The sequence below is a fragment of the Sciurus carolinensis genome, chromosome 16 (assembly GCF_902686445.1).
Source record: "Sciurus carolinensis chromosome 16, mSciCar1.2, whole genome shotgun sequence".
NCBI lineage: Eukaryota > Metazoa > Chordata > Mammalia > Rodentia > Sciuridae > Sciurus > Sciurus carolinensis.
The window spans coordinates 50,924,944-50,952,092 of record NC_062228.1 but is presented as its reverse complement, the minus strand read 5'-3'; the positions used below and the strand labels follow the sequence as shown (position 1 = coordinate 50,952,092).

At 45.1% G+C, this 27,149-nt stretch overlaps 1 protein-coding gene and 1 non-coding gene across 3 annotated transcripts; one reads left to right on the top strand and one right to left on the bottom strand.

Moving 5' to 3' along the window:
* The first annotated feature begins 1,342 nt into the window (after positions 1-1,342).
* On the top strand, positions 1,343-26,678 carry LOC124966955 (cytochrome P450 2B4-like). 2 transcript variants are annotated; one of them, XR_007105443.1, is made up of 9 exons: positions 1,343-1,549; positions 17,087-17,249; positions 17,391-17,540; positions 18,410-18,570; positions 18,971-19,147; positions 19,516-19,657; positions 20,843-21,030; positions 21,179-21,358; positions 25,450-25,589. XR_007105443.1 is itself a non-coding variant. In XM_047528865.1 (9 exons), exons 1-9 carry the CDS (start codon positions 1,379-1,381, stop codon positions 25,629-25,631), a joined length of 1,476 nt encoding a protein of 491 aa, XP_047384821.1. In that variant the 5' UTR covers positions 1,343-1,378; the 3' UTR covers positions 25,632-26,678. The 2 variants fall into 2 exon arrangements, 1 of the variants encoding a protein (XP_047384821.1); XM_047528865.1 differs by having other exon boundaries at positions 21,217-21,358; positions 25,450-26,678.
* Trnad-guc (transfer RNA aspartic acid (anticodon GUC)) lies at positions 10,961-11,034 on the bottom strand. Its single transcript has one exon. It is a non-coding gene; the product is annotated as a tRNA-Asp (tRNA).
* Positions 26,679-27,149: the final 471 nt, after the last annotated feature.

The following is a 27,149-nucleotide window of genomic DNA, read 5'->3' as shown; positions in this document are numbered from 1 at the left end:
TCGTTGGCTGCACAGGAGGAAGGCTCCCTTGGAGAAGCATGGGCTCAGGTGAAGAAGACCTGGCAGATGAAGCAGAAGTTCATCTCAAATTATCCACCAAGCTGCACAGCGAGGTAGAGAAGCCCCTAATGAACTTTCATGAGAACGTCAAGAAAGACAAGAGAAAGTGTGACCACCATATTGCTGACCTCCGCAAGCAACTCGCCAGCTGCTATGCATTGGTGGAGAAGGCCCGGAAATCCCTCACAGAGTGGCAGAGAGATCTGGAGATGAAGACCCAGCAGCTGGAGATCAATCTGAGCAACAAGATGGAGGAGGACATCAAGAAAGCCCGGAGGAATCCACACAGGCTGATGATGACCTCATGTGTTGTGTGGACCTCTACAATCAGGCCTAGTCCTAGTGGTTTGAAGAGATGGTGACCACCACTTTGGAGCTGGAGCGACTGGAAGTGGAGAGGGTGGAGATGATCCGGCAACATTTGTGCCAGTACACACAGCTGTGGCACAAGACGGACATGTTCAACCAAAGCACAGTTGAGCCTGTGAACCAACTGCTTCGAAAAGTGGACCTGGCCAAAGACAGAGAGCTGTGGGTCAGAGAGCACAAAACGGGCAACATTCGCCTGTGGACATAGAGATCTAGACATGCCTGTGTGGCCCTGGGGGTCCTGCCCAGGAGAGGGACTGGGTGTCCCATGGAGAGGAGATGGTGTCTCCTGCTGAGTGAAGCTGCCCTCCCACCCACTCTCCTGTCCACTGAGGAGAGAGGAGAGAGCTGGCTATTCCAGAAGGGCGATCTGGATGTCCCAGGTGGGAGATCCCAAATATTTCCAGGTCAAGAAGACAGACTTGCAACCCTGCCCTTGTCTCCAAGACTGAAGCCTCCAAACCCCATGCCATGTTTGTTGCTGTGAGAACAAACTGAGGCTGGAAAAAAAAAAAGTCCGTTGGCATAGAAGACATCCCTTTGCATATCAAAAGTACGCAAGCACACACGGTAGCAAGCAGGCATGGACATGCATGCCAGCATCAACAGGCAGACAAAACTCATGGTCAGCTGCATGCCCAAACACACCCACACTCACAGAATAAAAGATGCAACAACACACACAGCATCACCCTCCATGCACTGTGTATCTCTTTCACAGAATCCCTGCCAACATGTAGGGAGGGGGTAGAGAGGAAGGGAGGGGGTAGGTCACTGGGCCAACCAAGCAGGAAGTGTGTGCATCCAGCACCTCTGCTACCTTCACTCTCCTGGACAATGAGGAGAGGGAGGCGGGAGCAGATGGAGTTGCATAACTGAATGGGGAGGAGGCTCAGGATAAAAGGTCCAGCTGAGGCTGCTGCTGGTGGACAGTGGTCAGACCTGGACCATGGAGCTCAGTGTTTTCCTCTCCCTTGTTCTGCTCACAGGCCTCTTTCTTCTGCTGGTCAGGGGCCGCCCAAAAGCCCGGGGCAACCTCCCACCAGGGCCCCGGCCTCTGCCCTTCTTGGGGAACCTGCTACAGATGGACACAGGAGGCTTGCTCAGTTCCTTCCTGCGGGTGAGACACAGATGGATGGGTCCCGTGGTGGGCTGGTCTCTGCCTCTGTGTTTGGGGATCCCTTGCAGGAAGAGCAAGGCCTCCTTCCAGGTCTGGGGGGTTGGTGGGTGGGGGACACCTGGTGTGTGAAGGGTCTGAGCTTGAGCCTTGATGGGGAGTGGTCAGATGGTCAGCTGCATCCTGCTCAGATGGAAGTGTGTGTGAGGGGCACTGTCCTCGAGAGGCAGGTGGACGTGCAGAGGTGTGGGGTGTGAGCCTTGGTGCAGAGCTTCCCTCTCCTCTGCCACCCTCTGCTGTGTCCCTGGTGCCTGCCTGTCCCTGGAACAGAGGTGAAGGGCAGATGGATTTTGTTCCTGCCAACGAGAGAGAGCAAAGGCTGGCCTGAGTCAGTGCCGGGACAGAGGAGAGGGAAGGGGCGGGGAGGGAGTGTTTGTTAGTATAAACCTTCTACAGCACGGCAGTTGACACTCCTGGTTATTTACCAGGCCCTGTGTCAATACTCTGATGCATGATTTTGTGTTTAATTATCTGCTTATTAATAATTAATTGGCATCCGTGACCCCACTTTCCAGTGGGAGAGCTGGAACCCTGACTGTAACTCCCAGCTCCTCTGTCCCTTTCCCTTGCCGTGGAGGCCACACCCTGGGCCTGTTATCCTTTTGATAAAATTTTCTCTGATCAGTAGTCTATTAATTAATAACATTTTATTGTTGCCATTTTTTGGTGCTGGGGCTGGAACTCAGGGCTTCACACATGCGGGACAAGTTCTCTACCAAGGAGCTATACCCTCAGCTCCTTCTTAGTGTCTTTTAACAAAAAATATTTTTCAGTACAATACTTATTTGAGAATAAAAATTATTTGCTTAAGGAGTGCATAAATGATGAATGATTATAATCTATGTAGACACACACACACACACACACACACAAACACGTATTATTATTATTATTTTTTTGATACCAGGGATTGAACTCACAGGCACTCAATCACCGAGCCACATCCCCAGCCCTAGTTTGTATTTTATTTAGAGACAGTTCTCCCTGAGTTGTTTAGTGCTTCGCCATTGCTGAGGCTGGCTTTGAACTCGCAATCGTCCTGCATCAGCCTCCTGAGCTGCTGGGATTACAGGTGTGTGCCACCATGCCCAGCTACATATATATTTATTATAGACAATTCAGTCAAGCATGTGGTCCCTGGTGACTATTTGACATTATCCACTACACCTGAGAGATGCAATGTGTCTGGGTCTCAAACTCTCAAGTTATGGGACATTTTGAATTTTTCAGAGGAGTTACATGGAAGAGGTAAAGAGTCTCATGATCAGATAAGATGTTGTTTGGGTTGTGTTTGTGCTGGGCAGTGCACATAATCATAGTGTGAGCAGTGCCAAGATTTGGGAAATTGGGTTTAAATGAAGTTGGTTCAACTTCTGGACAAAGACCTCCTCTTTTACACAATTCACTGACACTTCTCTTTTATAAAAATGTTTTATTAGTGCATTATAGTTATACATAACAGTGGGATTCATTTTGACATAATTATACATGTATGAAATAATATTTGCTCTATTTCAGTCCCCAGCATGTCCTCTCTCGGTCCCCTCTTCCCTCCCTCCGTTCTCCTTCCTTTACTCTATGGGTCTTCCATTTATTTATTAATTTATTTTTATTTCATGCTTTACATAAAGGTGCAATTCACTGTGGTACATTCATAGGTGTACATAACTTTGTCAATTTCATTCTAGTTACTTCCTTTTCCTATCCATCCTCCCTGCCCTCAATCCTTTCCCTCTACCCCACTGATCTCAATTCTGTTTTTATGGGATCTACCCTGACTTCTTATTTTGCTTTAGCTTCTGCAAATGAGAGAAAACATTTGACCCTTGATTTTCTGAGTCTGGCTTATTTCGCTTAGCCTGATGTTCTCCAGTTCCATCCATTTACCCGTAAATGACAAAATTTCATTTTTCTTTATGGCTGAGTAGAATTCCATTGTGTACATATACCACATTTTCTTTATTTGTTCATCTGTTGACAGGATTCTGGTCTCCTTATTTTGGGTATTATGACTTGCACTGCTATAAATATTGATGTGCCTGTGTTACTATAAGATGCTGATTTTAGTTCTTTTGGTTGATTACCAAGGAGTGGGATAATTGGGTCTTATGGTGGTTCCATTCCCAGTTTTTGAGGAATCTCCATTCTTCTTTTGGGAAAATGGTTGTACTATTTGCAATACCACCAACAATGTGTGAATTACCTCTCCCTCGCAAAATCAACAAATGTAATTCACCATATAAAGAGAATTAAGGACAAGAATCATGATCATCTCAATAGATGCAGAAAAAACCTTTGACAAAACCCAACACTCATTCTTGTGAAAATTCTGGAGAAATTAGGATAGAAAGAACTCACCTCAACATTGATAAAGGGTATATATGACAAACCCAAAGTCAACATCATACTGAATACAGAAAAACTGGAAACATTTCCTCTAAAATCAGAAAGAAGACAAGAATGTTCACTCTCACTACTTGTATTCAATATAGTTATTGAAACTATAGCCAGAGCAATCAGGCAAGAGAAGGAAATTGAAGGGATACAAATAGGAATAGAAGAAGTCAAATTGTCTCTTTTTGCTGATGATATGATCCTTTGTCTAGAAGACCCCCAAAATTCTACCAGAAGACTTCTAGAGCTGATAAATCAATTCAGCAAAATAGCAGGATACAAGAGCAACATACCAAGATCAATAGCTTTCCTATACACCAGTGAAACTGCTGAGAAAGAAGTCAGAAAAGCTATCCTGTTTACAATAACAAAAAAATGAAATAAAATAAAAACTTGGGAATAAATATGATCAAGGTGGTGAAAGACTTCTATCATGAAAACTATAGAACACTGAAGAAAGAAATAAAAGACCTTGGAAGATGGAAAGAGTCCCCCATGTTCTGGTATAGGTGGAATTAACATTGTTGAAATGGTCATACTACTAAAACTGTTACCCAGTTCAATTGAATTCCCATGAAAATACGAATGATACTCTTAAGATAGCTAGAAATAGCAGTTCTAAAATTCATTTGGAAGAATAATAGACCCAGAATGGCCAAATAAATCCTGAACAAGAGGAGCAATGCAGGAGGTATCTCAAATTATACTCAGATTATGCTACAGAGCTATAGTAACAAAAACAGCATGGTATTGGCATCAAAACAGACATGAAGACCAATGGAATGGAAAAGAAGACCCAGAGGCAAATCCACATAGATACAGTCATTTGATACTTGACGAAGGTGCTAAAAACATACATTGGAGAAAAGATAGACTTTTAAACAAATGGGACTTTAAAAACTGGATATGCATATTAAACAAATGAAGATTCCTGCCTTTCATCCTGGTCAAAATTCAACTCAAAGTGGATCAAAGACCTAGGAATTAGACCAGAAACTTTGCAACGGCTTGAAGAAAACACAGGGTCAACACTCCAATATATTGGGTCAGGCTCCTTAACCAGACTCCTAAAGTGTAAGAAACAAAACAGAGAATCAATAAGTGCAATAGCATCCAATAAAAAAACTTCTGCAGAGCAAAGGAAATGATTAAGAGCATGAAGAGAGAACCTACAGAATGAGGAAAATTTTTGCCAGGGGGTTAATATCGAGAATATATAAAGAATTTAAGAAGCTCAATATCCAAGAAAAAAAAAGTTCAATCAATACATTGCATTTCTCAAAAGAAGAACAAACTTTTCTCAAAAGAAGAAATACAAATGGCCAACAGATATCCAAAAAAAAAAAAAATGCTCAACATCCCTAACAACCAGGTAAATGCAAATAAAAACTACATTGAGATTTCATCTCACTCCTGTTGGAATGGCAATCATCAAGAATACTGGCTCCCTCTTCAAGGGGAGTTTTCAAAGAACTCAGTGGCTTACTGGGTGCCAACCAGGCCACCACTGGTAGCATTTGCTGCCCCCTTCAGCTCTTGGGGTCTTACTGTCTCGTTTCTTAACAAGACTTAGTTAAGATGTTGGCCATAACCATCCTTTACAAATTCTGAAACAGGTTAAACTGACCACGAAATTCTGATCGGCCTAGGACGTGAGTTTAAAAAGACTTGGGGCCATCTTGTCAGAGTTCTGACAGCAGGGACTTCTTAGGAAGGGATTTTTGTATGGAGTGTGGAAGGGGTGGACCTTTGCTGATCTCAGAGGCATCTTTCACTGTAAGAGTCTATGATCCGAGGTAGCCTGTATATTTTACAAAAGTAGTTCAGACTTTATGTGCTAATCATTTGTTGGAAAGGCAAAGTTAGCTTTGTGTCATAGTAATCCAAGGGTGTTACATCTTGTCCTGGAAGAGGTGATGTCTGGAGATAGTGAGTAAAAGGATATCACGAGTGGTGAGACAGTGTGGCTTGGCCCAGAAATTACTGCTGGTAGCTGGTGTGAGGAGGTGGTCTGGTTGCCCTTCTACCTATAACTAATGCAGATAAAGAAAGTTTACAAACCTAATTCCACTCTGTATTAGGACCAGTGGTAGGTTCATGCAGATAAGCTGCAGGACCTACCCTTGAGGAACAGACAGTCTGCTTGGAGATACAAATAAACACAAAAATGAATTAGATGACCATTAGGTGCTCTCTTGCATGGTTCCAAATACAAATGAAGAAACATGCGTTTTAAGATCATTTGAGGGTCCAGAAAGGGTTTATATAACAGGTAGGACATGAACAGAGCCTTAAAGACTGGGTGGAGTGAGGATGAGTGGGGAGGAGAAGCCATTTCTGAGGGTCTTGGGGGAAAGGTTAGGACGGAGTAGGCCTAAGTGAATGAGAGCATGACACATGTAGTGGAGAGGAGGCAGAATGGAATTATGGCAGCATGACGAGGAATTGACTTGTCTGAAGCCAAGGGGAGCAGTAAGAAATAATTTACTCCAACAGGCAGGAAAGATAGTCTTATGGTGTAGTAGTCTTTTTTCTGTTGCTCTAACAAAATGCCCAAGTTCAGGTACTTTATAAAGTAAAGAGGTTTATTTGACTTATAGTTTTGGAGGCTGATAGTCCAAGATCAGGCAGCTCCACCTGTTCATCCTCTGGCAAGGGTCTCTTTAGGTGTGTCACAACATGGAAGAGGAGAGGAAAGGGAAGCAGAATGTGCAGAAAAGGCCAAACATGTGGGGTGGCCTCACTTTATAACAACTTAACCTCTCAAGAACTAGCTCACTCTGGAAGACCAGCATTAATTCCATGAACTATTTGTCATCTCCAAGAGCCCACCTCTTAAATGTTCTACCACCTTTCAACACTGTCACATTAGGGCCCAAGCCTCTGGGACATGAACCCATGTCACATAAAATAGGAGGGAAGTCAGGGGGTAACTATTCCACATAGAAAGTTCTGAGTGCCAGGTGCTGGTTATCTCCAATGGTGATCCCTGGAAAGAGCCAGTATGGGTCTCTCAGGCACACTGGAAATGAGAGGTTTGTGGCCTGCTTCATATACAGCTGCCAATAGCCATATAAGCTTGGAATGGTACAGCTCTTTTCCACCTGGCTTTGCATACCAGCGTGCTCACAGTCCTGGGCTTGTGGACATGTCCCTTGGAATAGTGTCTGGTGGTTTCAGTTTTGGCTTAAGAAGTCCAGGACTGCTCCCTGGGGCAGTTGTGTCTGGGAGGTGGTTATGTGGGCTTTGGTTCAGCTGTGGGCGTTACTAAGACTGACGATATAAGTATGTATTGGGGTTTCCTAGATCTGCAGGAGAGTGTTATTTCCATTAGGAAGTCATTCCTGACCCCCAGATGTGGTCAGATCTCTATCACGTGTCACTTACATCTCCTTACTGGGTTGATGTCCATGACAATGCTACATTCGCCTTAACCCACAGCATGTGAATGCTGTGGTTCGGGTCTGGAATGGCTCCCAGAGACTCATCTGTTGTAGCTTGGTCCCCTTTGTAGTCATGTTCAGAGGTGGGGATTTTAGAAAATGATTGGATCATAGGGGCTTGAGCCTATGAATTGGTTAATCTGCAAATCAATTCATAATTTCATGGCATTATTGGCAAATTGTAGAAATGGTAGGAGATGGACTTAGTTGAGGGAGTAGGTCCTTGGGGTCATGCCTTGGGTCTATATTTTGTCCTACCCTGGACCCCTGCTTCTTGGCTGTCATGAGCTGAACAGATTTCCTCCACCATACCCTTCTGCCACAATGTTCTGCCTTGCTTCAGGTCCAAAGCAATGGAGTTAGCTAACTATGAACTGACACTATGAGCCAAAATAAATATTTTCTCCTTTAATTTGTTTTTCTCAGGTATTTTGTCATGGTAATGGAAGCTGAATAACACAGAATATTGGTGTTGAGAAGTGGGTTGTTGCTCTGATTACACCTGATCATGTTTCAGAAGCCCTTGGAACAGGTTTGCAGGAGGAATTTCGAAAATCTTGACAACAAGGGCTGAGAAGCCTGAGAGTGTTGTGAGCAGAGCCTAAGGGACATTTTTGGTGCCAGATCAGAAGACCAGAATGCTGACAAGAATGAAGGTAGCGAAAACTGTGCTCATGAGGTTTTGATGGAGTAAGGACTCTATTGGGTATTGAACTGGAGGCCATTTGCGTGACATTCTGACAAAAACTTTGTACACATTTTGTCTATACTCTGAGACTTTGTGTGAAGTTGAATTTAAATTAATCTGGAAAAGGAAATTTCAAGGTAGTACACCATTCAGGAAGCAATATGTGGATTGCTGACTGCTTTTAGCTATATTTACTATGCAAATTGAGAGCAAGAAGCAGAGCAGAAAGATTTGAGAAACTTGGAGTTTGGTTAAAGTTGGGGCCAATGAAAGTGTGGTTGCCTCAGGACTTGGCTGCTCTGAAAAGAAGTCAAGTACATTGCAGCTGGACGATAGGAAAGATGTTTCCAGGGTGTCTCAGGAACTGACCAGACCCCACTCATCGCTGGCTCAGGGTGTAAAAGTGTAAACTCCTTTGAAATAATTTGCCTTGAGAAGAGAGTGCCAGGGCACCCTGCTCCCTTGGGGCCACCTAAGAAGCTGTTTCCCCAGGAATCTTTTCACTGTGTTGGCCTTCCAGGCATTCAGAGGCCATTGAAACCACGGTCCAATGGGGCCTGGCTACCACTGCTCTCGCTGGTAGCAGAGCAGACCTTGGTATCATCCACATGGTGCTGATTTTTCAGGAATGCAGAATCCTAGAGTTATGGGGTCATGAGGTTTTTCCTCCAGATTTCCCCCTTCTTAACACCAACATTCTGTGTTATTCAGCTGGGAGACCAGGCAGTGTGTGACGGGATCAAAATTCCTGTGGTAAGCTCCTAAGAGGGTGATGCTCGAAGTGATGAGAGTGAAGCCAAAGCTGCAGTGGAGACCCTAGGAAGTCGGAGAGGACAGGAATGCAGAATGTCTGCTGAGGAAAGCAGCCAGCGGTGAGCAGAGGCAGCCCAGGACAGAGGCTCCTGCCACTATGCTCAACACAGAGCTGTAGGATATAATGTTTGCTGTTGGGTTTCAGTCTTGCTCTGGTCTCATCCGTCCCTTTTGGAATAGCAATGCTTACCCATAATGCATGTCCCTTGCTTTCTGCTTTTCACAGGGACTCCCAGAGGAGAGTTTGCTTTGAACCTCAGAGTAACCTTTGAATTTGGACTTTCAAGAAATGGTGGAACTGCGAAGTCTCTGGGGATTCTTAGAGATGGACCGGATGTTTTTTGCATTGCAAAATGGGCATGAGCTTTTGGGGGTCAGGGGTCAAATGTTATGATTTAGATCTGGAATGTCCCCCAAAGGTCCACGTGTTGAAGGTTTTGATCCCCAATGCAGTAATGTTCAGAGTGGGAGTTTTAGAAAATGATCGGCTCACAAGGGCTCTGATCTCATTAGTGGATTAATACACTGATGGAATCATACTTTGATGACATTATTGGCAGGTGGTGGAAAATGTAGGAGGTGGGGACTAGAAGGGAGTGGGTCCTTGGGGACTATATTTTGTTCCCAGTCTGTCTCTCTCTGCTTCCTAGATGTCATGAACTGAGCAGCGTTTCTCTGACACACCCTTCTACCATGATGTCCTGCCTTACCTCAAGTCCAAGGCAGTGGAGCTAGTCAATCACGGATTGAAACCTTGGAAACCATGGGCCAAAATAAATATTTCCTCTTTAAATTGTTTTTCTCAGGTGTTTTGTCACAGTGACAAAAAAACTGACTAACACACGTGAGCACAGTGCTGCACATAGTCCCTGGCATACAGTAAGTAGGTGCTTAGTAAATATGTGCACATGAGTGAGTGAAGGAAGAAGTGAATGAAAACACCAGGTTCTCCCTGGCTGGTCTTGCTATAGGAAGGGAACTGCTGGCTCTGAGGGCCACAGACCAGTGCCTGCCCCTCTTACTGAGCTTTATCCCATAGGCAGAGATCCTGAGTGTATATTGTTTCATTTTAATTGCTTTCCATATATTACAGGATACTGTGGTGTTTTCCCTGTTAGTTTTTGGGCTTACTTGGGACCAGTTACCCCTTTCTTCTTGCTTATTTCTACCTTTTGGAATGGAAATGTCTTCCCTATGCCTGTCTCACCATTGCAGTTTGGAAGTCCATAACTCTTTCAATTTTGCAGGCTCACAACTGGAGGGGAATTTGCCTCAGAATAAATTGTGCCTTGAGTCTTAAGACTTTGGTGGCTACTGGGGTGGAACGAATGTGTTTTGCATCTGAGAGGGACATGACGTATTGGGACCAGGGGTGCAATGCTAGGGTCTGAATGTATCCCTCAGAGTTTATGTGGTGGAAACCTAATCCCAATGCAATGGTGTAGAGAGGTGGGACATTTAAGGTGATCAGGCCCTGAGGGCTTTGCCTCACGGATGGATTAATGTCATTACCACAAGAGTGGGTGAGTTCAGCCACCTTCTTGTGTTCTCTTGCTCTTCCGCTAGAGATGTCACACCAAGGCCCTGCCAGATACCTGTTCGCTTGGACCTTAGACTTCTTAGCCTCAAGAACTGTAAGAAATAAATCTCCATTTTAAAAATAAATTGTCCAATCTCAGGCAATCTTTCACAGCAGCACAAAGTAGAGTAAGATGGACGATGAGGCTCAGCATGGGCGAGGCACTTAGCCACAGGTACAAAGATGGTAAGAGGGAAGCCGAGATCTGGAACTGGAGGTCTCTTTGTCTCCAAAGCCCTCCTACACTAGGTCACTTAATAATATGGGGATCACTGAATCTGAGAAGTTGGTTAAAACCTCTCCAACTGTGCATATACATTTTTACAAAATAACTCAGGTAAATTTAATTCTAAAATCACAAGGAAGAAAGGTACCAATTTTGGTGCATGGAGACTTCTGTGCTTACTTTTTTTTTTTTTTTTTTTTTTTTTTTTTTTTTGTGGTGCTGGGGATTGAACCCAGGGCCTTTTGCTTGACAGGCAAGCACTCTACCAACTGAGCTATCTCCCCATCCCTCTGTACTTAATTTTGACTGAACTTCATATACAAAATGTGATTCATGGGGTTGGGGTTGTGGCTCAGAGGTAGAGTGCTTGCCTAGCACGTGTGAGGCACTGGGTTGAATCCTCAGCACTGCGTAAAAATGAATAAATTAAATAAAGGTATTGTGTCCGTCTACAACTAAAAATATTAAAGAAAATGTGATTCATGTGACTTATGATTGAAAATCCAAATAACCTAGGTTGTGCACATACAATTTTATATAACATCCTGAGGATTCACAGGGTCCCTAAAGCACTTTCATGGACCCTCCCAGAATCTTCTAGGTGTCCACCATCCTCCATTTGAATGGACTGCGGCGTGGGAGGGAGAGTATGGGCATGTGTGTGTCATGATTGGATGGACTGGGGAGGGTGCTGCTGTTCCTTCTCCATTCCCCCAAAAGCCCCCCCAATCCCTCTGGAGTCAGAGAGATATGGATTTGTGTCCAAAATTCAACTCTTCTCGAATCTTCTCTAAAACGAGATGGTGCCCATAGAAAAGCGTGACTCCCACAGTTGATGTGAAGATCAGATGATCAGATGGGATGCTGCCTAGACGTGGTGTCCAGTATGTGCTCACCCTGTGACGGTTACTTAGACCCACTCATCCATTTATTCACTAACTGAGCAATATTTCACTGGCCAGTTTCATTCCACACTTCCTCACGTTCCTGTCCCTCCCTGCTCCTCCTTGATCCCCTTCCTCTACTGCACTGTTCTTCCTTCTGTTTTTATGAGATTCACCTTTTTGTTTCTTATTTTTCTCTAATTTCTACATAGAAGAGAAAACATATGACCCTTGACTTTCTGAATCTGGCTTACTTCACTTAGCATGGTGCTCTCTGCATTTACCAGCAATTGATATTTTATTCTTCTTTATGGATGGGTAGCATTCCATTGTATGTATGTGTCTCTATATCTATATCTATATCTATCTAGCTCACATTTTCTTTAAACACTTTTTCAGCTGAGGGATAGTTAAGCTGGTTCCGTAACTTGGTTATTGTGAATTGCTTTTATATGAACACTGTAGTGCATATATTATACAGCACACTTATTTTAGTTTTTTTAATAAACACCAAAGAGTGGGATAGCAGGGTCATATGGTGGTTCTAATCCTAGACTTTTGAGGAACCCACATATTGGTTTCCAAAGTGGTTGTACTAATTTGCTGTTCCATCAGCAATGCATGAGAATACTTTTCCCCCCAAATCCTCATCAGCGATTATCATTATTTCTACTCTTGATGATTGCCATTCTAACCTGGGTGAGATGAAAGCTCAGTGCAGTTTTGATTTGCATTTCCCTGATTGCTAAGGATGTTGAACATTTTTCCGTATAGTTGTTGGCCATTTGTATTTGTTCTTCCGAGAAATGTCTGTTCAGATCATTTGTCCATTTGTTGAGTGGGTTATTAGTTTTTTTTAATGTTAAGTTTTTTGAGTTTTTTAAAAAATATATTCTAGTTATTAATCCCCTGTCAGAAGATTGGCTAGGAAAGTTTTTTTTTCTGATTTTGTAGGTTCTCTCTGCACATTCTTAATTATTTCCTTTGTGGTGTAGTAAATGCTTAAGGTCATCCCATTTATTGCTATTTGGTTTTATTCCTTGAGCTTTTAGGAGTCTTATTTATTTATTTTTGGCAGGGGACTTTTTTTTAACAAGAACATTATAATTATATATGGTATTTGGAATTTTGACAAATTCATGCATGCAAGGATTTAAAAAAAATTTTAGTTGCAGATGGACACAATACCTTTATTTTTATTTAATCATTTTTATGTGGTGCTGAGGATCCAAACCAGTGCCTCATACATGCCAGCCAAGCTCTCTAGCACTGAACTACACCCCATACCCTGCAAGGAATTTGATTTCAATCCCCAACCCTGATGTCCCCCCCCCTCCCCCATCCTCCCTCCTCTACTCTACTAAACTTCCTTTCTCTCACACATACGTAAAGGTGAAATTCCTTTGAATTGAAGGATTATTTGAAACTAGCCTTTCCCTGAGGTCCCTTCTGTCATTTCAAATATCACCATTAGTGGTGCTTTTTTGTAGTTTAGTATTAACTCCACGAAATCCCTGTGAGATGGAGCCAGTTTTGGCGTTGGGGTGTGAGTAAGACATGTGAGTACCCATTAAGCTGGCACTCATGGGAGTGTCTGATGAGCAAGCTCTCTCACTTCCTGTGAGACAGGAAGGGACCATATTAACAAAGGAGAATAATTAAGAAAACATGGGACCTAAAGCTTTTTTTCTGGAAGAGCAGGTTCCTATAGGGCCTCATAAAGTCCGTTGAGTATCTGGGTCAAGGAGCTGGCTTTGAAGCATTTTTGAGGAGTCTTATTAAAGGAATTGGTTGACCCTATGTTTTTTCTAGCAATTTCAATGTTTCTGGTCCAATTCCTAGGGCCTTTGATCCACTTTGAGCTGATTTTTGTGCAGGGTGAGCTACAGATCTGGTTTCATTCTTCCACATATGGATATCCAGTTTCTCCAGCACAATTTTTTAAAAATCTATTTTTATTGTAAACGAATGGGATACATGTTGCTTCTGTTTGTACATGGAGTAAAGGCATACCATTTGTGTAATCATACATTTACATAGGGTAATGGTGTTTGATTCATTCTGTTATTTTTTCCTTCCCCCACCCCTCCCACTCCTCTTTTCCCTCTATACAGTCCCTCCTTCCTCCATTCTTGCCCCCCCTCACCCCTCATTATGTGTCATCATCCGCTTATCAGCGAGATCATTTGATCTTTGGTTTTTTGAAATTGACTTATCTCACTTAGCATGATGTACTCCAATTTCATCCATTTGCCTGCAAATGCCATAATTTTATTATTCTTTATGGCTGAGTAATATTCCATTGTATATATATACCACAGTTTCTTTATCCATTCATCAATTGAAGGACATCTAGGTTGGTTCCACAATCTAGTTATTGTGAACTGAGCAGTTATGAACATTGATGTGGCTGCATCTCTGTAGTATGCTGATTTTAAGTCCTTTGGGTATAGGCCAAGGAGTGGGATAGCTTCTCCAGCACCATTTGTTAAAAAGACTTTTTCCAATGCTCATTTTAAGGAACTTTTGTCAAGGACCCCATGACTGTATGCTCTGCGAATGTAAGAATGTATCACAATGAAGTCCACTTTTATGTATAACATACCGATTAAAAAACAATACATAAAAAATAGAAGGGAGACCAAGAGAGGAGAGGAAGGCTTCAGGGGGAAGGAGGAGGGAAGGGAAAGGGGAAATACTGGGGGTTGAAATGGAGCAAATTATGTTGAAAAAGAAGGATATCTGTTGTTTGTGGTGTCCATCACTGGAGGACATTAAGTGAAATAAGTGGAGAACAGAAGGACGAATACTGAGTGATCACACTTATTGTGAGTGGATGTACAAATGTCAAGCTCATGCAAATAAAGGGTAGATTGCAGGCTATCAGAAGCTGGGGGGACTGGGGAGATGTTGGTCACAGGATACAAATTTCAGTTAGACAGGAGGAAGAAGTTCCAGAGATCTACTGTTCTTCGTGGTGACTACAGTTACTAACAATATATGGCAGGGGTAAAAGTTGTTATGAGAGGTGATTTTATGGGTTCCCATCATGAAGAAGTGATGTGTGTGAGGCAACTCTCTTAGTCAGCTTGATTTAGCCATTGCACAATGTACACAGATGCCAACACATTATGTTGCATGCACAATTTCACTTGTCAAGTGAAAAATAAATTAAAATATACATATGTAAAAAAAATTCACTGGGCACCTTCTATGTGCTGGGGAATAGTCTTGGCACAGATGATGTGGTATCTTCAACGGGAACATGAGGTCGCAATGCTCATGGATATTCTACTGGGAGAGATAGATTAACAAAAAAATAAACATAAGGTGCAGTCAGGTAGACGAGCTATGATGGAAATAAAGCAGGTGACGCTCTAGAAGGTGTGGGAGAAGTTTCAGATCACGAGGTCAGGGAAAGACTTGGTCTTGCTATATTTCTGGACAGACCCTGAAGGGAGCAGATGTGTGGCAGCAGGTGCAGCAGGTGTTGTTGGAAGAGCCTGAACAGGAAGGAGCTCAGGGAACAGCATGGAGGTTGATCAGAGCGGCCAAGGCATAAGGGGCGACAGGAAGAAGCCAGAGAAGTGAGGGACCACATGGTTTGTGACTGTGTGGACCAGGATGGAGACGGTGGTGTCATTCTCAGCAACATGGGGACAATGGAGGGCTTGGAGAGCATCAGGGATATCAAGTGATTCACACTTAAATAGGATTGCTCTGACTTGGAGAACGGTGAAGCCAAGTTAAGAGGCATATGAACGGAAGCAGAGAAGTCAGCGAGGGGGCTTTGCAGAGGTCAATGCAAGACATTTTTTTTTTTTGATACCAGGGATCAAACCCAGGGGCACCTAACCTCTGAGCCACATCCCCAACCCTTTTTATATTTTATTTTGAGAGAGGGTCTCACTAAGTCACTTAGGGCCTCACAAAACTGCTGAAGCTGCCTTTGAACTTGTAATCCTCCTGCCTCAGCCTCCCAAGTTGCTGGGATTTCAGGTGTGTGCCAACGTGCCTGGCCATTTTTATGATTTTTGAGTCAAGTTCTTCCTTAATGTTTAACTCATCCTAAAATGTGCACAACTTAATGAATTTTTACAAACAGCACACCCATCTCATTGACATATAGATCAAGTAACAACAGATCTGGTCCCCAGAAAACCTTCTTCTGAACCCTTCCAGTCTCTACCCTCCCACTTACTCTGACACCATAGATTGGTTTTCTCTTTGAACTTCATGTAAGTAGATGTAAGTGTAAACTGACTTTGCTTTTGTGACTTGTAGCTTCCACTCAACATTAGGTCTGTGAGTTTTTTTTCACAGTTACTGGTTGTAGCTTGTAGTTTGTTCCTTTTAAATTCTGCATATATTCCATTGTTGGAAATGGTCACTTCATTTATTCTACATCTCCATTGATGAACATTTTGTCAAGTAGTCTTCTATGACATTTTTTAATATATATTTTTTAGTTGTAGGTGAACACAATACCTTTATTTTATTTTTATGTGGTGCTGAGGATCAAACCCAGGGCCTCATGTGTGCTAGGTAATCACCCTACCACTGAGCCATAACCCCAGACCTGTGGTTGACATTTTTGATGGACACACACAAGTGTGTTGGGCAAGAACTCAGGGATGAAGCTGCTGAGTATGCATATGTTCAACTTCGATAAATATAATTTTCCTCCATAGCTGAATTTTCTATATCTACAGATTCATTCAACTGTGGATTGAATTGAAACCACTTGAAAAAAGTTGTTTACTTTGAATATGTAATGACATTTTCTGTTGACATTATTCCCTAAGCAATACAACTATTTCTATAATATTTGCATTCCTTTAGGTACCTAAGTAATCTAGAGATGACATAAGATATATAGGAGGATGAATATAAGTTATATACAAATATTATCCCATTATATATCAGGGACTTGAGCAACTGAGGGTTTTGGTATTACTGGGAGGTCCTGGGACTGAATCCCGTAGATGCCAAGGGGTAACAACAGTATTGCCCAGCAGTTTCCCAAGTGGCTGGACTGATATGATGGCTCTTACCATTTCGTGAGCAGAGCTAGAAGGCCCTTCGCATCTGCCAACTGGGTGGGTCAGAGTCGTTCTCTCAGGAAATGGTCAGGAGGCAGAAAGCAGTTGGGTCACAGGAAGGATTATTTGATTGAGAGGCCCAGGAGATCTGGCTGGACTCAAGGGTTCAGGCAGGATGATACTAGAGATATTTAAGCATTCGTATGCTTAGGAACCCAACCAATCAGAGCAGACCTGGCTAGACTCTGCACTGACCCTTGAGTGGCTGGGTTCTGGGAAGGAGGATGGCAGCTGAGGGAGGAGGGTCTTGTGGGAGACACCGACGTACCAATCTGCATCTCAGCACCTCATGGTGTAACAACTGAGGTGTCTGGTGACTAATGTCAACCCTGGTGTGGATGTGCTTGGCAGCTTCGAGAGAAATATGGGGATGTGTTCACCGTGTACCTGGGACCAAGGCCTGTGGTCATGCTGTGTGGGACAGAGGCCATACGGGAGGCCCTGGTGGACCAGGCTGAGGATTTCTCTGGCAGAGGAAAAATATCCATCATTGAACCGATCTTCCAGGAATATGGTGAGGACCTCAAAGGCCCTGGGATGGGGAGGGTGGAAGATGGGACCTGGGAAAGGGGGGTCTGAGAAGGGAGGACAAGGGGTGGGGCCTGACCCAGTCTCCAAACTTCCTCTGCAACCCATGCCTCTCCTGCATCCCCAGGTGTGATCTTTTCCAATGGAGAACGCTGGAAAACCCTTCGGAGATTCTCTCTGGCCACCATGAGGGACTTTGGGATGGGAAAGCGGAGCATTGAGAAACGGATTCAGGAGGAGGCTCAGTGTCTGGTGGAGGAGCTGTGGAAATCCAAGGGTGAGGACCAGGGATGAACAGGGAAGAAGACATTGAACAGAGAGGGATGTGGGGTGCACAGCAATGGAAAGAGACGCAAACGTGGGCAAAAAGGAGGATTAAAGATAGAGAAACAGAAAACCAAAGAGAGAAAGAGAGAGACCGAGAGAGGCAAAAACAACAACAAAATACCAAAAAAACCCCAAACCAAAACAAACAAAATAAAAACCCCCAAACCAGAGAGAAACCGAGTCAGAAAATTAGAAGGACAAACAGACAAACTTCAGATTAAGGTCTCAGAGGAATGAGAGAAAACAGTGAGACCCAGAGAGAGGGGTCACACTCACCTGAGCTTCCTGGGCTCCCAGCCCCCTCCCTCCCAGCCTCAGAAACCAGGACTGTGCCTGCCAAGCACAGGCATCAGTGAGAAGGTGAAGAATGATTCATGCAGGACCAGAGATCCCCTGGGGTGGAGAGAAGGGAGGATGTGGGTGTGAGAGGGAGGGATGCAGCCAAGGGGCTTTAAATCTGCACAAGGGGTTGACTGAACATGGTGGTGCTCCTAGGACTTGACTCCCTGTACTCACGGTCAGAGATGGACCCGGAGCAGAGGCAGGGGAGTGCCCTGCAGCACTGCTTCTGTCTCTGGGTTTGAGCCTGCCCTTGGTAATGAGAAACTACCGTGGACAAATTATTTAACCTGTCTGACTGTCCATCTATAAAGTGCGTATGGTCTGACACCTGGTCTGTGCTAGCGAGTGTGAGCGCGATGGATATTCTCACCTGTTATTACTGAGCAGCGGTGGACGGTCACAGAGAGGTGGGGCAGCAGTCAGTTGTCCCCAGGCTCTGGAGTCTCTGACGTGGGACCTGCTGCCTTGTCCTCCTAGGAGCCCTCCTGGACCCCACCTTCCTCTTCCAGTCCATCACCGCCAACATCATCTGCTCCATCGTCTTTGGAGAACGCTTTGACTATCAGGATGGCCAGTTCCTGCGGCTGCTGGACATGTTCTATCAGTCCTTTGCACTCATGAGCTCCTTCTTCGGCCAGGTCATGGATAGGAAGGCGGGTGGGGGTCAGGGGGACATCCAAGGTAGTGGGATTGGATGGTCAGCTTTCAGAACTGCACCTAGGATTGGGAGAAAGGCGATGACTCACAGAGGGTCGGAGATGCTGGATGTGGAGGGAGGGAGAGATGGAGAGCAGGGATCAGAGGCTGAGAGAAAGGGGAGGGGGAGGAACAGAGTCACAGAAAATGAAGAAGCTTGGGGAAAAAGAAAAGAGGAAAAGAGAAGACAAGGGAGTAAGACAAAGGGCAGAGGTAGATTCTGATGAGAGAAAGAGAGAGAGACAGAGACAGAGACAAGGTGTTGGGGCCCTGGATGGCTCCCCCTCCCGTGACCTGCTGGCTCAGCCCCTGGGCACCCTCACCACCCCTTCCTTCTTGCAGGTGTTTGAATTATTCTCCGACGTCCTGAAGCACTTTCCTGGCACACACAGGCAAGTCTACAAAAACCTGCAGGAAGTCATCACCTTCATCGGCCACAGTGTGGAGAAGCACCGCGCAACCCTGGACCCCAGCAACCCCAGAGACTTCATCGACACCTACCTGCTCCGCATGGACAAAGTGAGGCCTGGGGAGGGGAGCGGGGAGTGAAAGGAAGATGAAGGGAAAGGAAGGAGGAACTGAAATGAGAGGGAGAGGGGACAGGGCGCAGGTGGATGGAGAAATACAGAGCAAGGGACAACAAGAAAGAGGAAAAGACCCTCAGAGGCAGAGGAGACTGGGGGATGAAAACCAAGACACAAACCAAGGAGATGGAGAGAGACACCAGGCCAGACAGAGTGAGGAGGCTGAGGGAGACAGAGTCTATGCTGAGAAGGAGGGACCCCAGGGGTGAGACCCAGAGACAGAGGGAGGCCTGGCAGGCGGGATGAGTCCTCAGTGGGCTCTGGCCCTGACCTGCCCCTCCCTCTTCACACCTCCGGACCCAGGAGAAGTCCAACCCGCATAGCGAGTTCCACCACAAGAACCTCATCATCACCTTGCTGTCCCTCTTCTTCGCTGGCACTGAGACCACCAGCACCACTCTGCGCTACGGCTTCCTGCTCATGCTCAAGTACCCCCACGTTGCAGGTTGGCCAGGGACGGGCGTGTGGGGAGGGTCCTGGGATCCCCTCTAGGGCTGCAGAGCGGGGGCTGGGGTCCTTTGTGGATGAGAGGCTCCTTTTTGGAGCTCTGCAGGCTCTGGGTGGCCTCCTGCTGAGCCAATCCTGTTGGCTGATGAGTGAATGTGGAATTTGTTGACCTGTTCTTTCACGGTTTTCTCTCATCCATCATTTATTTATCCAAGCTTTTATTGATTCATTTATGTGGACACTCACTGATTCTTTCATCTATGATTCATCCAAGGTCATACACATTCCTTCATTTATGTGGATTAACTCATTCATGAGTTGACCTTTGGATAGTTAAATGAACTCCTTGTCATTGATTCATCAGCTCATCCTTTGGCGTGCATCCAGCTATCCTTCCCTGAACTAGGTCTCATTCCTTAATCATTCCATCAACCAGTCTTTCAATCCATCCTTCTTGCATTAAATAACTCATTCATTCATCCCTCATTTATTTAGCCTTTAATCTACCCATTTTTTCCTTTATGCATCCCTCCACTAATTTATTCATCCATGTATTCCTCCCTAAGTCAAGCATTCATGTGATTATTGACTCATTGGATTCATTGTTTTTTGTCCAAGAACCATATATTAATGTATTTGTTCATGGATCCATCTATTGATAATTTGAATACATCATCCATTCATTGACTTGCTCATTTCACTAATTCATTAATCTTCACATTCAGGCACTGATTTATTATTGATAGGATTGACTTAGGTGGTCATTTCTTTCTCTAGTTGTTCATGGATTCACCCATTGGTCTGTTCCACTGTTCAATTCCTGAGGACCTAGCACAGTGCCTCAACAGTAATGCACCCAGGACAAATAGTAGATCATTTTTTATTTGTCTTAGAGGGATAGGTTTAACAGGATTTTAGGTTGGAGTCCTTCATCTAAAATTGCATGCAAAATCATGGAGTGTGTGTGCGTGCATTTGCGCACAGGGCAGGTGGGAGATGATTCATCACGTTCATTAGAATTCTAGCCCTGGAGTTCTTGTTGCAGTCTCCCTCTTCCCATCCCCCTGATTGCTCTGAGGGTATCAGTGATCTGAGCCTCGCTGTAGGACTTTCATGGCTCACTGTTCCACAGAGAAAGGCCTCGCTGCTGAAACTGAGCTCATTGGTCCCCTTTTCTGTGCAGAGAGAGTCAAAGAGGAGATTGCACAGGTGATTGGCTCACACCGCCCACCTGCCCTCGATGATCACTCCAAAATGCCATACACGGAGGCAGTCATCCATGAGATTCAGAGATTTGGAGACCTCCTCCCCATTGGCGTACCCCACATAGTCACCAGAGACACTCTCTTCCGAGGGTACCTCATCCCCAAGGTGAGACCAGCGGGGCTCCATGTCTGCTCTCCGTGGGCATCTTGGATTCACTTAACTCCTCGTCTCAACCTCCTGTGGGTTTCTCAACAGGGCCCCTTGTTCTCATTTTTGTTTGTTGCATTGGTTTATTTATTTTTCATGGGGCCAGGAATGGCAATGTCCTTTGACCCGTCAACCTTTCCTCAGAACACTGAAGTATACCCCATCCTGAGCTCTGCTCTCCATGACCCACATTACTTTGAAAAACCAGACGCCTTCAACCCTGACCGCTTTCTGGATGCCAATGGGGCACTGAAGAAGAATGATGCTTTTATTCCCTTCTCGGCAGGTAAGCTGCACCTAGGATCCCTTAGCAGACACCAGGGGCAGGTCCCAACCTCTCCTTGAGACAAACAATCACAGGTCTTGTTTTTCCAGCACTTGGCACATTCCAGTTGCTTTACCTCTCCTGTCACATTCCATCTTCACTATGACCCTGAGAGGGGACTCGAGGAGTGACACTGTGTCCCAAGGCAAGCCTTGATAAGCAGGACCTTGGGCAAGTGCTTGGAAAATTTCCAGATCTGAGCAAAGTCACTTTCTTAAAAAACAACAACCAAAAACTATTTATTAGCACGACTTCAAGTCCAGTACTTTACTAAGGGCTAAGATAATGCGACTAATAACTCAGAGAGGTTTCATTCCTAGTCTTTTGCCTCCGCATGACCCAGCTATCCCACTCCTTGGTTTTTATCCAGAATTAAAAACAGCCTACTATAACTGTAAATGCATACCAATGTTAATAACAACACAATTCACAATAGCCATGTTATGGAACCAGCTTTGGTGTCTGTCAACAGGTAAATGGATAAAGAAAATGTATAGTTACTAGGCACAACTAATCCCAGCAGCTCAGGAGGCTGAGGCAGGAGGATTATGAGTTCAAAGCCAGCTTCAATCACTAAGAGGCACTCAGTGAGACCCTGTCTCTAAATAAAATATAATAAAGGGTTGGGGATGAGGCTCAGTGGTTAAGCACCCTTGGGTTCAATACCTGGAACCAAAAAAAAAAAAAAAAAAAAAAAAAAGAAAAAAGAAAAAAGAAAAAATGTGATATACACACACACACACACACACACACACAACAGGGCTTTATTCATCCATACAGAAGAGTGAAATAAGATCATTTGCTGGTAAATGGATAAATGGATGGAAATGGAGTACATTGTGCTAAACCAAATAAACCAAGAAAGTCAAGGGTGGGATGTTTCTTTCATAAGTGGAAACTATGGAGAAAAAAGGAATACAAAAGTGATCTCACAAAAACAGAAGGGAGCCCAGTAGAGCAAGGAAGGGGATCAAGGTTGAGGGCAAAGGAGAAGGAAAGGGAGCTACTTGGGAATAAAACTGACCAAGTTATGCTCTGTGCATGTACAAATCCATGAATCCCACTTTCATCTATAATTGTAATAGAACCATTAAACAATAAATAGAGGGGAGACCAGTAAATTAGAGGAAGGGGGTCAGGGGGAGAGAGGAGGGAGGAATGGGGAAGTCCTGGGGAATGAGAGTGTTATGTGCACATATGAATATGTCACAGTGAATCAACGATGTCTGATTATAATGCATGAATAAAAGCACAAAAACCCCAGATCACATACAGACACAATTACTCCCCCAGGAAACATAGCCCAGCAGGGAGAAGGATGTTCATCAAATGGTCCCCAAATAATGATATTATTAAATGAGTTAAAGCCTGGCACTTAGAACTGCCTGGCACAAAGTAAGTGCTCATGTGGGCAATTATTATTATTCATAATCAGGCATTGGGTGCACAAAGAGGGAGTACTAATTTTGGTGGGTAGGTGAGGAAAGCTAACATGAGAAACTGGTTTCCAAGCCAAGTTCTGGTGGGTGAGTGTTTATCAGCTACGGGAAAGAAGGTTCCAGGTGGAGGCAATAGCACGGAAGAGCCAGGTGGCTCATTAGAGAAACTGTAAGAAGCTCCTGACGTACTTTAGGAAAGGGGCTGAGGGCGAGGAGCTCAGTTGGGCAGGACCTGGAGGGTTGGGGAGGAATTTGGAATGATCCTTGAGCACTGGGGCTGGAGAAATTTTTTCTTTTCTTTTCTTTTCTTTTGTATCAAGGATTGAACCCAAGGACCACTTAGCCACACCCCAGACTTTTTCCCTTTGTATTTATTTGTTTTTTTACTTAGAGACAAGTTCTCACTAAATTGCTTGGTGCCTCACTAAGTAGCTGAGGCTGGTCTTGAATTTACAATCCTCCTGCCTCAGCCTCTGGGATTACAGGCGTGCACCAGTGTGTGGGACTTGAGGAACATCTTGGATACACTAGTCCCTGTTCCCACTCTCCACTCTTGCTTGGTAAAAGAAAACTTCAGACAAATTAAATTTTGTAGAATTTATTTGAGCAAAGCAAGATTCATGAATTGAACCCTATCCTGCAGCGGTGAAGATTTATCGAATTCTGCCAGCGGCAGGGCAGGGAGCTACGTACGGAAAAACGAAGCAACAAGCACAAAGCTCGGTTGGTCCAGCTCAATGTGGCGGCCTTTGGACCGATCTGAGCAGTTTGCAGTGCTGTAATTGGCTGAAACTCAGTGGTGGGGGCTGAAGCGCAGTGGTGGGATAGGCTGAAGCGCATCGCTGGGATTGGCTGAAGCGTCTTGCTGGATTGGCTGAAACATAGTGCTGGGATTGACAGCCTAGGTTACCTTTCCCAGGAATGTGCTCTCAATTTGGTTGCCGTTTGTTTAATATTAACTTAGGGTGCAGGTTACTCAGTGGGGTTTAGGCCAAATTTAAATTGAAGTTTCCACCTGAGGAAACCCCAACATCCAGGCTTCTCATCTTTGCAGGGGAAGCAAGGTCCCAGGAACAGTTTCTCAATGATGAGCCTCATCATTGACTCTAGGGGTGCAGGGTCTGTCCCAGCCCCCAGCTCTGTGGATGCGGACTTCAGTGTCCTCGTTCTGTCTTCAGTGAGAGCTGGGAACACCTGGGGTAGTGGGTGAAGGTCAGCTCCCACCCAATAATCCTGCCCTAAGTTTAGGGAGAGGCGGAGACACAGAGAAGTAGGGACCAAAACAGCTAAGCAACGGAGACGTTATGGGGACTAGACAGACAGAGGGACAGAGACACAAATAGAGACAGGGAGATCATAGCAAAGAGGAGACAGTCTGTGAGAGATGGAGGGAGGGAGGGAGAGAGAATGAATATGAATGAATGAATATGTATATAGATAGAAAAGTGAAGAAGAAAATTTAAAATGGATAAAAACCCAGTGCTTCTTAGATATAGACCAAACAGAGGTAGAGTACCCTGAGCAGAAAGAAGAACAAGGTGAACCAAAAGAGTGTTGGAATAAAAGACATAGCAAGTGATGTTCAAACAGACAACCCAGGAAGGGGGAGAGTGTGCTGAGAGGTAGATAAGTGACCTTAGACTATTGGGAAGATCTGGATCCAGAGCCAGTTCTAGGAGAAGATCCAATCCAGACATCTGCCCTGAGTACTTTGACGGTCCCATCTCCTGACATCTGGAAATACCAAAAGGACATGGACCCCTTGCCAGATATATGCCCGCAGGGACAACTTTGCAGTGGCTGGGAAGGTGCAGGGGATGCCGGAATTCCAGTCTCCACTGGGCCTTCCCAGGGCTGTCAGTTTGCAGATGAGGAAGCACTGAAGCAGCCGGAGATCTCTCTGTCCTCCTTCCTCTATAAGCCTGTGGTCTGTAAACAACAGGGATTTTCCAAGCTCCTCTGCAAGTCCAGGGGAAGCCATAGAAACCCTGCTCATGGACCCTGGTCCTATTTACAATTTTATGAACAATTTTTTTGGAGTGAATTCATGGAGCTGGTGGATTTCAGGTTGAAACCAAAAGACAGCCCATAGACAGACATAACACAGAGTGCCAGAAACACACACACATACACACACATGCTTATTGGCTCTTCAAAACACAGCAGTAACTACACCTGTAGGATTCCTAATGTCAGCCAGGTGTTAGTCTAGGAGTTTCTGCAAGTACCAACATTAACTTCAGTTGCCTTGCTAGTGCCTGATAGGTACTATTCTTCTCATGAGAAATGAAGAACATTAAAATGTCAAGTCAGAAATATGCACACACTTAACTACATACACAGACACACCCAAACACAAGTGGGTTCTTATCTCCCAGGGGCCACTGAACCCTTTGAAAAGCAAACAACAGTTGTAAACTCTCTCCTATAAAAATCAACATGAGTACACCCAAAGGTCTGCACCTGAAGATTTGGGCACTCCAGAAGGTCCAACAGGTTACAGGTCAAGCCTGTGACAATCCACTGCAGTGCACAGGTGCCTGGGCTTTGGGGTGTGGTGGGCAAGCACGTGCACTGGCCCCGTGCCCACATGGTGACCCTCTGTGCCCACAGGGAAGCGCATTTGTCTTGGTGAAGGCATCGCTCGCAACGAACTGTTCCTCTTCTTCACCACCATCCTCCAGAACTTCTCTGTGGCCAGCCCCGTGGCTCCCGAGGACATCGACCTCACTCCCAGGGAGAGTGGTGTGGGCAGAGTACCCCCAACATACCAGATCCGCTTCCTCCCTCACTGAATGGGCTGAGGGAAGAGGGCCAAAGGATTCCAGGGTCATTGTTTCTACCTGTGTAGAGAACGACCCTCCCATGGCCTCCACATCTTCCTGCCTGAGAACCAGCATCCTCCCTGTCCTCGTTTGCATCAACGGGGGAAAGTCCCCTGTGTAGTCCTACTTCCTTCCCTCATGCTGTAGCTCTTCCAAGGCTCTCAGGCATTCTCCTTTCCTGTATTAATAGAATTGCAGAAGTCAGAAGCAAGCTTGAAGATAACCAAGCCCCTTCCTAGGTGTGTATATAGTCACTGGGGGCAAAAGGGGGAAACTGGGCTCTAGGTCCTTCTGAAATTCTGCCTCCCAGGCACAGCTCATGCCGAATAAATTCTCTCTTGCCCAGAATAAGTATGGTTCCATTTGTCCACTCCATGTGCTCCATCATCTGTGCTGAAGCTTTGCATATGACCCCCCCCCCCTTTCATTTTGGTAGCAGGGATTGAATTCATGGACTCTTAACCCAGCCCCCTTTTAAAATTTTTATTTAAAGACAGGGCCTCACTAAGTGACTGAGTCTGGCCACTTGTGATCCTCCTGCCTCAGCCTCCTGAGCCACTTGGATTACAGGCTGTTGCCCCCTAAACCTGGCAGCCCTTTCAATACCACTCCCCAACAGCCTCAGTGGTGGGTCGTGGTGACCAAACATTTTATAGATCAGTAACAGAGACCAGGTGAGGGCATCCTCGTCTGAGGTCACAGAACTAGCCAGTGGAGAACCCAGGTTACCCTTTGACTCTAGAACCCAAACTCTCCACAGCACCTTCCTATTTGTATTGAGATAAATTAACAACACAAAATCAACCATTATGGAGTGTAGAATTTAGTTCATTCCCAAAGGTGTGTAAGTACCACCATCTTGTTCCTGATGTTCATGTCACTGCCCCCAATACCCCGGTACCCATTGAACAGTCTCTCCTCAGTCCCGTTCGCCCAGGCCCTGCAAACACCAACCTCCTTGTCTCCATGGACCTGCCTGGTCTGGCCCTCTCACATTAAGGAATTATCTGATTCTAATTGCGTGTGTCTGACTCTTTTCTTCACACAGCACCTCGAGGTCCCCACACTGCAGACTCGGTCACGCCTGCTGTGGTCCTCCCTGCTCCTGTTCCTAGTTACCTCTCCCTGTGGATTCTCTCCAGGGAAGCGCCTCCTCACCCATGTGCTGTGAGCATCATGGTTCCACAGTGGCACCTTGGGTCTCTCGATAAATTTTTTCAAAATCTTCTGAAATCAAACCAACATCCAAAGTCCGACTCCTGCATCAGGAGGGGACCCCACCATTTTGCCTGTGGCTTACTGGTTCTCAGGTCCCCAGGTGCCTTTTCAGAGGGACTGCCAACTCTGTGAAGGGCAGCCTGCTCTCTCCTTCACTGCTGCAATGAGAGCACCCACAGTCGTGTGAGGCCTCTGAGAGGCGTTCAAACTATTTGGTGAGGTGTGGGTGAATAAATTAATCAAAGACAAAATCAGTCCCCCCGCCACAAA